General features: G+C 41.2%; 4 protein-coding genes across 4 annotated transcripts; 1 reads left to right on the forward strand and 3 right to left on the reverse strand.

The window, feature by feature from the left end:
• The first annotated feature begins 15 nt into the window (after positions 1-15).
• On the forward strand, positions 16-1,597 carry ndufc2 (NADH:ubiquinone oxidoreductase subunit C2). Its single transcript, XM_079166626.1, has 3 exons — positions 16-244; positions 724-867; positions 1,406-1,597. Exons 1-3 carry the CDS (start codon positions 106-108, stop codon positions 1,453-1,455), a joined length of 333 nt encoding a protein of 110 aa, XP_079022752.1. The 5' UTR covers positions 16-105; the 3' UTR covers positions 1,456-1,597.
• A 52-nt stretch (positions 1,598-1,649) lies between these two features.
• Positions 1,650-2,377, reverse strand: thrsp (thyroid hormone responsive). The gene has a single exon (XM_079166625.1). The coding sequence runs from the start codon at positions 2,317-2,319 to the stop codon at positions 1,900-1,902; it is 420 nt and encodes a 139-aa protein (XP_079022751.1). The 5' UTR covers positions 2,320-2,377; the 3' UTR covers positions 1,650-1,899.
• Positions 2,378-3,416: 1,039 nt separating this feature from the next.
• guca1c (guanylate cyclase activator 1C) lies at positions 3,417-5,836 on the reverse strand (the record flags this gene model as incomplete). Its single annotated transcript, XM_079165945.1, has 4 exons — positions 3,417-4,254; positions 4,414-4,501; positions 4,984-5,133; positions 5,645-5,836. The coding sequence occupies 4 exons, from the start codon at positions 5,834-5,836 to the stop codon at positions 4,118-4,120; spliced, it is 567 nt and encodes a 188-aa protein (XP_079022071.1). The 3' UTR covers positions 3,417-4,117.
• Positions 5,837-9,257: 3,421 nt separating this feature from the next.
• c15h3orf52 (chromosome 15 C3orf52 homolog) lies at positions 9,258-12,619 on the reverse strand. Its single transcript, XM_079166830.1, has 7 exons — positions 12,296-12,619; positions 11,941-12,018; positions 11,637-11,699; positions 11,336-11,447; positions 10,892-11,052; positions 10,088-10,158; positions 9,258-9,964 (listed from the first exon to the last, which is right to left on the reverse strand). The coding sequence occupies exons 1-7, from the start codon at positions 12,359-12,361 to the stop codon at positions 9,769-9,771; spliced, it is 747 nt and encodes a 248-aa protein (XP_079022956.1). The 5' UTR covers positions 12,362-12,619; the 3' UTR covers positions 9,258-9,768.
• Positions 12,620-12,860: the final 241 nt, after the last annotated feature.

Here is a 12,860-nt window from a genome sequence, read left to right on the forward strand (position 1 = left end):
CCCGGACGTCCTATTTGGTTGCGCAGCGTGCCCTTGACTTCCTACGAGAGGTGATAGCCGAAAAGTAAACGCTGGGAGGTCACTTGAACATCTGAATTTGTTAGCATGGGGTTCGTTCCGGACCTCGGGAAGTCTCTCCCTCCTCCGTCCGTCGCCAATAGGAACTCGGTGTGGCTCGCGGGCGTCGGCTGGTGCACCGCGATGCTCCATAATGCCATCAACCACAGGCCACCGATGAAATCAGGTTAGCATGTTTGTTAGCTGTCTTTCACACTTCATCGTGTCTGTGTTTAGCTTTCCTCTCAAGCGAATGCAACGTGTTATACTAATCATTACAAATAACTGGTGCACAACAGAATGTCGACTTGTCACCTGGTGTTTGATAAAGGAGCAGTAAATTGTTATGACACCTTTATTATGGTGCTGAAAGTGTACCTCTGGTCTCAAATGGTTTTATGATGATCACATTTCAGAGCTTCCCTTTTAAAGACCCAAACTGTATATTCGAGCTGATATAGTCTACTTATTTTACTTAATTTGACTTAATGTCAGTACCAGGTGACTTGTACCTTAGTTTGGAAATGATGAGGTGCAAGCTTGAGGTTCCACATAAGCACAATGAAAGCTTGTATTTGTGTTTTCAGTGCAAAGTTCATATTATAGCATTGTCACATTGTGTGCTTGAAATGCAATCATATCATCTCTCCTGTTTGCCTTTTTTAGGTGTTCACCGACAATTCCTAATGGCAACCATTGGTTGGTTCATCGGCTACCACGTCACAAAATATGAGAATTACACTTTCGCCAAACTTGATCGAGATATGAACGAGTACATCAGACTCCACCCAGAGGAATTTGCAGCAAAGGGTTAGTGAACTATCAGTGCTTTAGTCTAACACAAGAACCCAACGCTACAGCTGTCTTCAGGGTTAATGTTCCAGCACGTCTCTTGATATTTAGTTATTATACAACACATGGGAGGGATGTTATTTGATGAATATTTGTGGCATGATAGTTGTCAGGTGGACTTTCATTAAACAGGGGAAACGATAGGTCAGAGGGCTTATCTGTACATTTATCAGTAGAAGCATGTAGTGCTCTGTATGGATACATTTGCTTATTCGGGCATATTTTTATTTACCTTTTTCCTTCATGGTTTGTTGTTCTATTGCACATTTATTATATATATATTACCATCATTAACAGTATGCTGACAACAGACTAGGATTTTAAAACGTGGTCAATATGAGGGTATGAAGCCCCAAGCTGTGTAGTTTGTGCCCAGTTTATTTAGTGTTTGAAGAACAATACCACATTTGCAAGACTTTAGATAGAATTTTAGAACTTGGTGGCCCATGTATGTGTGTAACCAAGGGCTTTCTCTCCGTTCCTTCTGTCTCCCCAGAAAAAAAGACCTTTGCAGAGATCGTCGAGCCTTTCCATCCTGTGCGCTAAGTGTCGGCGGCTGGTGAGGTGGAAGAGGGAGCGGGGAAACACTTGTAGGCGAACATCGGTCTTGAGTGGTGTTTTTTTGTGAAAATCTGTCATTTGTTGTGAGAAGAGTAGTTATGTAAATAAAAAGAAATACCTGAATTCAACGATAAGCATGATGCGTTTGTGTGTTTGAACATAAGAGTAGAACACTGATCTCTTGTCTCATGATCATTTAATCAATCAACATTTTGACATATCTCCTAGCCATCATTTCCAAGGGACTATTACAGTTGCGAGGAGATAGAATTGATCATTATTGACAGTGCACGTTCGTTCCATAGAAGCATTGGGTCACAGAATGTAAACACTTCTGACATTTGACATGTTCAGGTGACTTTGCTACATAAACAGCGCTTTTACAAACACCATTAGTTTTGCTTGAAGTCCACGTATCTTACACGCTTTCTAATTTGCCACTCCAATGATGTCCATATATTTCACAGTGAGGTTCTGAGTCTTCTTGGTGAGGTCGCTCATCACAGAAAACAGTCCCCTCAGGTGGAAGCGGATGAGAGTTTCAGGATCCGTGTCCAGGAGAGGCTCCAGGGTCTTGTCGAGCGCTGCGTTGCTCTTGGCCTTGTGGTCGTCCAGGAGAACCAGGCTGCTCTCCGCCGTGTTTCTTATGGCCTTGAGCATCAGATAGTTGCTATACAGGTCTCTGCAGGACTCCTCTGTAGCTTCACAGTCCCACGCCTCGTCGGTGGGCACATCTCGCAGCAGGCTCGGCAGGAGAACGGTCTGCTCCATGTCACTAACGGCTGAGCTGTACCTTCTCAGAGCCAAGAGCAGGCTGTTCTTGTTGAATTTGGCATCGGCAGACTGCATGGTTCCAGTTGGATGTGGTCGGCTGCTCCTCGTACTGTGGAAGCAGTGTGCAGCGCAAAGCCCCGAGAGCAGATGCTGGGGAATTTATACGACGAGCATAGGTGGGTTGATCAGTGCGGTTATGTAATTGCATCACCCGATGCATTTCGGGATCTGAGTTTGCTTTGAGTGCTTTGTGGAGTCAAACTCTTATCTTTATTTGTTTTACACAACCTGCAATATCTCCGAGGTCATAATAATGTCTGACCAGTGTGTACTAAAATGTACCCCTGTCAAATCATTAACCGTGCAGACCATAATGTTTGAATGGCCTCGGTATGAAGTGGTAACATGGGTTTGTATTCATTAATCTAAGATTAAATATGAGCTGAGGGAGGACACATTTCGACTAAACAAATAGAACCGTACTGTTAACCGTCTGTTTGCAGATAATATTGCTTTATAATGGCTCTAATATATTCATAATAATGAAGAAAGGGGCCCAGGTGGGCCTGGGTAAAAACATTTGTTTCTAGGTCTGGTTCCCCTCCAAACTAAATTGGATAATACGGTTCTTTCATGTGTGAGAAGAGCTCTGGGATTTTCTGCACAAATGGAATTGAAAGCTCTGCAGACCGGCTGGGCCTTGGCAGACTAGTTCAGAAGAGGAGCCAAGCACCACCCTGAACACAAAATACCAGTTTGTGTCACATAAAAAGACACAGCTAATCACTTTTAGAGTGTGATAGTTGCTCTTGGATTCAGGTAGGACTCTAAATATACAGTATGTCCATGCAGTGACATGCAGGAAGTTTGCACATTGAATTCAACTAATAATGAGCTGGGAAGAGTGATGGATTTGGCCAGAATAGATAGACCACCTTCATGACAAAACCCTGTATTCTTTCAACAGTCTGGTCTTCTTAGCAGAAGCATGCTTTTCATCTCTTTGAACCATAAGTTGATATATTAATAAAATATATCAACTCAGCTATAAAGCCTCAATGAGACACAGAAGGTGCCTGTAATATGAGTTTGACTCCCAACCCTGTATCTGTGTCCTGCACACTTTTAAAGAAAGAAGAAAAGTACGTGTTTTTTTATTTTTCAAAAACGTATTGATTTTTAAGGCAACATTGTAACCTTAATTATTGTAAAATACAGTAAAACATTACATTGCATGTCAAATATTTGTACATTCAGTTATGACATTGATATTCAGCTACCATCCCGTTTTCAAATGAGCAACAGTGTAGTTCTCATGCAGATCTTGAGCAATAACACAAAAAAAAGAACAAGTGAGTGTTTTAGATTTGAACTTTAAACAGTGTTAACATGTAAACACCCATATGCTGTAATTATGTCATAGATGGCAGAAACTCACAAAGAGTTTTTCAGCTGTCTTCTTGTGGCTGAGAGTTCTGCAAACCAAGAGTCCCATACAATGGTTCAGTGTCTTAATAAAGTAAGTCAAAGTCATTCACCGTGCTTTGCAGCGTCTACTGGAACCATGATGGGAACCTGAAACCCGTCACTGAGACTCTCCAAACACATCCCCTGTTAAAATGTTTTTAAACTTCACAGAACTGAAGGGCCATCGTCCAAAAAGTGTGAGAGCACAAGCAGAGGGAAAAGGACAAAATTCTCCGCCTCCCTTGGGTGCGATGTACAGAGCGATCCTGTCTGCGTGGGACTGCTCAGTCAGTTCATGCTCCTCGCCAATCAAGCACATTCAACATTTCCTTCACACTGCTGCATTCTGAAAATCCTCCAAACACAATCTCAGTTCTCCACGCAGTCCAGCTCGCCGATCACGGATTCAGTTTACGGCGTTATTCTGTTGACCTCTGAGAATGATTTCCAGAACGTTGGTAAGATCCATCATCTTGACGAGCATATCCGTGATGTCGGGATGATCCCTGGCTCCACTGATGAACTCCTCCAGTGTCAGCTCACCTGAGGAGGAAAGATAGCAAGGGCGTCAACGCATTACAAACATTAGGGGATTATTATTTTAAAATTATCACATGTAAGTTACTTCTAACCACGAACACTGATAATACATTTTTAACAATCAATACGTATGTCCTGGCTTGACAGTAAAATGTCCCTTACCTTCTCCGTGGACATCAATCTTCTCATACACAAGAGTCACAATGTCTTCTGGAGGCACATCGTAACTTCTGGTGATATCTTGAATGGCCTGATAGAAGAGTTTACACAGTTAACTCTTGGTTAAATGGACTCTTGCAAAGGTCTATTATTCAAACAAAACACTGCCTTTCTTCAAACAGCTGCTGAATGCACTTAATAAGTGAGTAATAAGGTAAACTAATGATAATCCAACTGGATAATGGATCTTTCACACATACTACTGATTCTGAAACGACGACTGGTACTACGACCATGGCATTACATGATGTGTGTGTATTAATAGAAAGGTGAAAGGTGAAAAGTTGTTATGTAGGGTGATTACTGTATGTGACTGAATTAGGTTGTAGGCATGGCCACATTTAGAAAGATAAGAAGCCCACCTGGATTATGTGTCATGTCTAGTTCATGGCCCGTTTCTCCTCTGTCAGAGCAGAGCTTCTGATGCTTTGCGATTCAGGAAACTTTGAGCTGCTCAGTGCCTTAGATCTGCAACACTCTAATTCTGGAATATTCAGAGAAAATATACTGTACCTTGAATATGGTCTCCAGTTCATCTTTGTCAATTTTCCCATTTCCATCTTGATCAAAGAGCTTAAAGTACCACTTTAGTTTCTGGTTAATTTCTCCTTTCAGCAACAAACTTATTGCTGCAATGTATTCCACGAAGTCTATGTAGCCATCCTGCAAATGGACACATGAAAGATATAGTTAGGGGGAAGGACTTTGAATCCACCTGCTACCAAATCAACATGAAAATGGATTTCAATTAGGATTTTGTTATCACTTGGCGTTTTATGATTCTATGCAAAGGCTATGGGGCTAATGCAATTCTGATGAAACTATATTAACAGACACAGCATTTTGTGTACGATTATGATTTTTGACCTTTCGTCCTAAGCTTTGTGAAAGAACCACAAAATAGAGAAGATCCAGAGGCCTCTGCACTCTCTGAACATTCCCTTTAAAATGTCACGCTGTTCACGTTAAACTATTCAAGCGAATACAGGGAGCCTCTCATTTCCCACTGCATAGAATTCCTGATAAAAGTATTACTTTGTGGATCAGGATTTGCCCAAGCCACTGTCTCGTCAGTTGGCAAATTGTTACCGGGCTGACCGAACTTTAATGGGTGTCCCACAATCCATTTTTTCCTGAACAGGGAAGAAGAGATCTGCTGCAGGTGTTTCCTTACCCCATCCATGTCAAAGGTGAGGAAGATCTGGTCCACATAGCTGCTGGCCTCCTCTGTCATACCGGTCATTTGGAGAATTGTTTTGAGCTCAAAGAGCGTTATGAGTCCCGAAGGAGACTCCTTCATGAATTTGCTGTACCAGTGGTGCATATCCTCCTCCAAGATATCATCAAGGCTGTGGTTGGCGCCCATTATTCCTCAAGAGGTTTCGATTCGGACCACAACCCTGCAGAAAGCTAGAGGTGATGTCGAGGCGCGAGAGGACAGTGTTCCTACAGAGCCCCGGCAGCACTGAGGTCGGGCTGAAATCCCACGCAACGACCACCTTAATCTTTAAGTCTTGCCTCAGCCAAAGCAGAGCTAACCCTTTAATGGGATAAATGCAGTCGTCTTCCTAGAACCTTAGGACATTGCATGTTATATGACTGAAGTGGGCTTAGTTACAAATATCCAAGGAGGTTGGACTCTTATGTGTAATAAGGGAAGCTTTCAGAGAAACACAGGGTTGAGTGGAAATGAAGACTTCAGACATGGAGCTGTGGGACAACGTTTCATTTAATTTCTTTTTTTCTATCTTTTATATATGAATTTTCTTTTTCTTTTTCTTTTTCATTTTTGCAGCTTTACATTGCCATTTAGTGAGGTATTGTCATTCTGTTATTTTGCATTCTCGCCTGCATAGCCACATGTCGTAATGCATGCAAATAAATACTCTGAAGGTCCTCTCTCAAGGGTGGTCTCACACCTCTGGGATTCCTCAGGGAATTAACCGAGGGATTTCATCCTCCCAACTCATCCTCTTTACATACATAAACAGACCAGATGCTATTTCTGAGCTACAAAACTTTACATAAAGTTATTTATACTCAATGATTGATATGGTCATACTGGGTATTTTACATAGAAGGAGAAACATCTATACAGATGTGCTTTTTTTCCCCAAAAGATAATCATTAGAAATTTTAATTTGTTTGCTTATTTGCATTAGAGGCCTGTCCTTTCTAGGGTCTTTTGTTGCCCTATTTCTAAAGATAAAATGAACAAAAGCAGCATCCAAAGTGAAGGAAGCAATAGGGTTTTAATTCTGATAGCTCAATAATGATTAATAATGACTGTAGTGACCAAAAAAGTCACCACGGTTGCTGAAAATGTTTGTTTAGACGCAGAAAAATGCATTAAAAATGACCTCATTGTTTACCTTCTCATTGACCTCCAAGGTCATCCAGAGCTGGTGTCTGTGTGTGTGTGTGGGGGGGGGGGGGGGGGGAGGGTGCCTTGTTGTTGCTCTTGGTATCTTATCAAGCACTAAAACAGTCCCTGGCTTTGAAATTGCGAGGAACCTATTATATTTGTAGCGATTATAATAATTTTTCCGCTGCACAACTGCATTTTTTGAGGGGCTTAGAATGCTCAAAAATGCAAAACAAATTGGATTGGCTTCAGAACTGGCAAAAATTGCAAACTTCTATTGATCGGACTCGGCTGTGGCCAGTGGGCTCCATAGCACCCCGAAACGTATATATAAAATTCCTTTGATGTTCACAAAGTTTTTTCGCCCGACAGGAAGTTAGCCATTTTGGATTTTGTGTGTTGATTTTTATTTTACGATGTGTAAGGAGGCAAAGTGTTGGGGTTTTCGTGGAACGGCATCGATGTAGCGAGGCGGGACATTTTAATGGGAAGCTGTTGGAAGCCTGCCAGCACTGCCGATGTGCACGAGGGATGAGGAACCATCCAGCTTTAACTTTAATATACTTTGTTGCTGTATGCACTTTGATGTAAAGCACATTGAGTGCAATTAAATGTTCTATAAAGATAAAATGGACTTGCCTTGCCTTTTCTTTTCTCTCAGTGACAAGAAAAAAAAAAAAGGCATCTTTGCCACTGACCCTAAAATAACAACATGATTAAGGTTATCAAAGAAGTAATAAGTAACTCAAGCCGTATGATGAAAATCTGCTTTATTCATTTTTATAGAATAGATATGATCTGTCACAGACTTTGAGTCAATAGAATATTTAACAACTCTGCACACACATCCAGAATGGATGAATACATGTTTGACCAGTACTGGTGACTCGTGGCTGATCTAGTGACGTTGCACCACCCTCAGACGATCATGAGTTCGATTAAGGAGAGGCAGTGGAGAGGCTATCGAAGCTCACAGGCTTATTATAGTTAATCTGGCTTTAGACGATTAACAATTCTCATAATACGATTGGGAGACGGACCTCCAGTGACTACAGGCGGCACAGGCAGCTACACACAACCAGGATGCATGCTGCTGCCCTGTGCCTTGGCACATGATCGCTCACTGCTGCCAACAGATAAAGAAAAGTGTTTACTTTAACAGAACTCTGAATACCTGCAAGCGGCTTAGGTCAATTCAGGTTGTCCACTTAAAATCAATGAATCTAATCTTAACAGAAATGTGCAGGTTTATCCCAATATTTGCACTATTTGAAGGTTTCAGGTGGCATGATCTGGTTTTATGTACAGTAATAAGCTGTCGAAATCTCTTGGAGTCCACTGATGCACTGCTGTTTAAACTCGATCTTTTGACCAGCATGTGATTGTCATGCAGCCAGGACTGCACGTGTAAATACATCTCCCCTTCAGGAAAAGGTGGCCCAGGGTCACAACATGCTCAGTTGCTCATTCTGGATACAACACTATTAGGAATTTATGTCATACACAATAATATTTTCAAATTCTAATTGTGCTTTTTCTGAATAGCAAGTATTAGGTCCTCAATACAACTCAGCTGGTTCTCTGTGGGGTTAGATCTTTTTTATGTGCAGTGCTGTCTGAATAATAATGTATTGCTATTCAAAACTCCAAAATGTATCTTCAAATATCAATTATATGTCAATGTTATACTTGTTTACACCATATCTAGATATATCTTATTTTATTGAGTCCATTGTAGAAAAAGATGAACTGACTCTGATTAGTTATACTGTAACTGAATGACTGTAATAACTTTCAGCTCTGACAATTAATGTATCTGTAGAAATATTCTGTATTTTAGAAATAAATAAATTAAATACATTTTATTATTCTTTACCAGGTGAGTTCTTACCATAAAAATGACTCAAACTTAAGCTCTTTCCATGAAGTCTTGTACGGAGCACAACCAGCTGAGGGGAGGCCTATAATAACCCTGTAGCGCATGTGACGAATGTTTGTGACCAGATACTTCGCCACAAACATTAACGACAGCTGTAATCTTATTAGAAGACTGACATGTTGACATGATTACTGCCAAGAAACCGACTGCGATCTCACACACTGACACACAGCTCTGTAGTGTACATGTGATATGTCACCGGTGTTATTAAATGCAAAAACCAGAGACCAAAAAAAAAGAAAAAAAGGAAATCCTCATGTTTGACATGCACTCCCTCTACTTTTCAACTGCAACGATCATTTCAAATACAGCCAGTTATTATTAGCATGCATAGCCGCTACTTCCAAAATGATCGCAGCAGCAGGCTAATTTCCATGTGCAGTTCTCCGCAGTGTTTGTTGCTCTGTAGGCAAATGTTTTAAGAGCCTTCCACAGTTTTGGTTAGCAAATAATGTCTGATGACGGGAAATAATGGCACAGATATGCAAATATAAAAAAAATGTATTTCAGGCACAGGTTTTGTACAAATGGTCATACATGATAGCCAGGGAATGAATATAAATAATTACAACACTGACATTTACAGTTGCAGTTAAACAAAGCACAGTAATAAAGTCTCCAATGCAATATGGAAAAATGTATTTCATACACTCGATAGATAAAACGTGTTTTCTTTTGATTCTGTGGTGAGTGAAACCACCGAGTTAGACAATAGATGTCTATTTTCAGTCCCGAGAGGTCATGCACTGTTTGATTGAGATAAGAATCTTGAATCTTAAAAGCCTTTTAAACAGAGAGCACAATGAGATCAGACATATGACCTGTGGCTTTTGTGCGACTGCGGCCGCGTGGCTTCCTGTGGTAAAGATGCATCACAATGCAACATTTCTGCAGACCCATGGGAGAATCACACAGGAGTCTGACACAAACAAACCCCCCTCGCTGTAGGAGTGTCTCACTTCAGTGAGAAAGAAAGCGAGATATACCAGTTTTCCTAGAGTCTTAAAAACATGTTGAGGGAAACTGGAGCAATGTACATCTGCCCCGACTCATCTGCCTCCTGGTCGTACAGGAACTGTCTGAACACGCCGTACACCATCTCCCTGCTCAGGGTGAAGTTCCTCAGCTGATCCTGCTGCTCTTCAGGCATGACAAACGTCAGCTGGTAGTCAGCGATGACCGACCCGTTCCTGTGGGGAGAGTAAAACAGAAGTTCACACATCTTTACAAACCACAGAAAGGCTAAATCGCGTAGCAGAGGTGAAAATAAATGCAGTTCATAAACACTGCGTGCGAGTGTAATGTTTGTTCACCTGAACGCCTGTATCTCAGCTTCAAAGAAGTATCGGCCCAGGGCAGGGGAGGATTTGTAGAGGTCATCCAGCTGGGTGGGGCGGGAACCCGCATGCAGAGGCAAACAATTAGAGCGTAACCTTTTAGGCCGATACTGAACTACTTTCACTTCGGAGGCCTTTCAGTACCAGCAGGTATACTGGTATATACCAGTATGAGCAGGGTTTTGTAATGCGAAGCTTGTGGACAAACTGTCTCAGTTTAGAAGGTGTTTCTTACTTGGAAGTGATAGAAGTTACATTTATATACTACACAGCTGTCATTGTGAGGTGTGGATGAAGTCGGCTATGCAGCTCTCTCATTTAAAACAAATCCAAATAAACTTATATTATATAAATGTGATTACAGGGTTAAAGTTAAACCCAGAGTAACTCTGAGTAAAAGTTGTAATGAATCGGCATTGGAAGGAAATACACCTTTACATCTTTTTCAAATATTTTTTGTTGCACTATCTTATGCTATTCATCATATCCTTCTGTACATTACTTGTTCATGTATGTTAATGTAAAGCATATTGATTATTACTTGTAATGAATGTGCTATTTAATGTAAATAAAATGTCCGTACCTTGCCTTAGTAGCATAACTATTCCCTTCTACTATTACCATCAATTAACTGACGCATTAGCAAAATAAAGGAATAATGTTTCTCAGCGTATTCCAAAGTTCGCACGTATGTTCCTATACACCGAGTTACGAACACAATCAATTCATTTATATTTATTCAGCACATTATTTGAAATACGGCTCATAATCGATACAAACCTTTTCTTGAAGGTCAGCAGCGAGTGCTTGGCTTTCATTGGATGAGAGCGTGACAAGTTCCTCTGTGAAGACCCGATTGGGCAGTTGGAAGCTCCCATTGAAAGACCGAGGAACGTTAAACAACGAGCTGTCAAAGTAGTCATCCCTGTCCACATGGAACACTGCTCAAAGAGGAGATCGGTCAAAGCATCAGCACATAATGTTATCATCAGCTTTGAATTGTTTTATACTTCTGAAAATGTTGATGTGTCCTTGCACGAGCATTTCAAAATAACTCACACTTTGGCCTTCAGCTGGCCATAACCTTGTAACACACTACTATGATAAATTGCCTTAGTAAAGCTCAAAGTACTTTAACAAACTTTGAAACCTGACCTTAACTTTGATTATGCTGGTATTCTTTAATAAACGCAGCATCATCTAACACACATCATGCAACCTTACCTGCGCACATGGCCAGCGAAATCCCAATCACAGTACAGATGAGGACAATGATACAGATGATGATCAGCAATAGTCTGACCCTCTCTCTGCTTATCCCGCACACGGAGTTCATCTAAAAGTATGATGAAAATCATGTGGGTTTAAATTTGTTACCATAAATAGATATTTGGTTGGATGGGAAAATAACTCAATGAATTATCACATGAGGCATGATAAAGGAAAAGTTACTCTTCCTTTACTCCCGGTGAGGAAGGAAAAGCCCCAGAAACACAACACTTATTTCTACTAAAAGTCTGCATACCTGAGTCCTGTGAGCTTCCGTTGTATGGTCAGAGGGCACCGTCTCCCCGTTATTACTGGCAGGCTGACAAAAAGACACACCAGACATTTGCTACTTCCCTCCCTTTACTAGAAATGGAATAAGTCATTTAGGGGACAGTGTGTTGATTCGTTCACATCCAGAAGTGCTGAGAATGAGTGACTGAGTTGTTGCCACAGAAATGAGTGCTGCTATCTTTTGTGTCTTTTACACAGAAATGGAAAATGCATGATAAACTGAATATATGTATCTGAACAAAGGAGCACATGCTTTGATGGGAGCTCACCTGTCCAAAGAGCAACCCGTCTTTCTCTGTTGCATCAGGGATCCCGGAGGCCCCACCATCTCCACTACCTGCTGCCACCTAGGAGCAGCCAATTAATGGGAAATAACGCTATGAAATGATAAAACACCACAATGGGATTTATTTTTGTGCAAGATGATGATGCCACTAAAGATAAGTTTCCTCACAGTAAATAAAAGTAACAATACATAAAGAAGTGGTATTATCACATTTTTTTATTCTAAGATATTACTAATACCACTACTATTACTACCACCACTACTACTATTATTATGACTCTTATTATAATCAGTCAGGCTAAACACAAACTCTCTCGTTTACCCCATTATTAACTCACCCGTTCATTAGGAGAATATGTTGCATCGTTCCCATTCTCCTTGATGGCCTGCAGCTCAATGGCCATGCTGGCTTGCTTCCAACTCCCAAATAGGAGTTGTGTAATCCTGGTTAAAGTCCCAACCCGGAAGAGCCTATTAAGCTATAACTTTAAATAATGAAACCGCGGGACAGTAAACGTCACAGGTGCGGTGCAAATCTCCTCGACAAACAACAGGTCGCGAGTTTACATTGTCTAAATGTATTATGTGTTCCTTTCCCCAGACGAAGCCATTCGTTTGTGCTTCTTCTGCTCGTTCTTTCGCAGCCAGGTGAGTTCCTTCAAGTTTCGGTCCCGCTGACGTCGGAAGGCGTTGTCAAGAGAAGAAACGTTGGTGGGAGGAAACGTTGACAGTTACGGGACGACATGACACGCATCCGGCGTTCCTGGGAATTTAGGGACCGCACTACGATTCACCACCAGCCTTTGTTTGGACACGTTATGAAGGAAATATAATGGAAACGGAGTGTCAACACACTCATTCGTACCGTAGGTAACTTTGCCTGTATGTATTTGAAATATGCAC

This window comes from Pholis gunnellus, assembly GCF_910591455.1.
Source record: "Pholis gunnellus genome assembly, chromosome: 9".
NCBI classification, from domain to species: domain Eukaryota; kingdom Metazoa; phylum Chordata; class Actinopteri; order Perciformes; family Pholidae; genus Pholis; species Pholis gunnellus.

Excerpts from the sequence above, each read along its gene's own strand:
- c15h3orf52 (XM_079166830.1), bottom strand. The coding sequence starts at position 12,361 with ATGGCCATTGAGCTGCAGGCCATCAAGGAGAATGGGAACGATGCAACA. Across the intron at positions 11,700-11,940 it reads ACGGGTTGCTCTTTGGACAG|CCTGCCAGTAATAACGGGGA; the intron begins GTGAGCTCCCAT and ends TCTTTTTGTCAG. Across the intron at positions 11,053-11,335 it reads TTCGCTGGCCATGTGCGCAG|TGTTCCATGTGGACAGGGAT; the intron begins GTAAGGTTGCAT and ends CTCTTTGAGCAG.
- thrsp (XM_079166625.1), bottom strand. The coding sequence starts at position 2,319 with ATGCAGTCTGCCGATGCCAAATTCAACAAGAACAGCCTGCTCTTGGCT.
- ndufc2 (XM_079166626.1), top strand. The coding sequence starts at position 106 with ATGGGGTTCGTTCCGGACCTCGGGAAGTCTCTCCCTCCTCCGTCCGTC. Across the intron at positions 245-723 it reads CAGGCCACCGATGAAATCAG|GTGTTCACCGACAATTCCTA; the intron begins GTTAGCATGTTT and ends TGCCTTTTTTAG. Across the intron at positions 868-1,405 it reads AGAGGAATTTGCAGCAAAGG|AAAAAAAGACCTTTGCAGAG; the intron begins GTTAGTGAACTA and ends CTGTCTCCCCAG.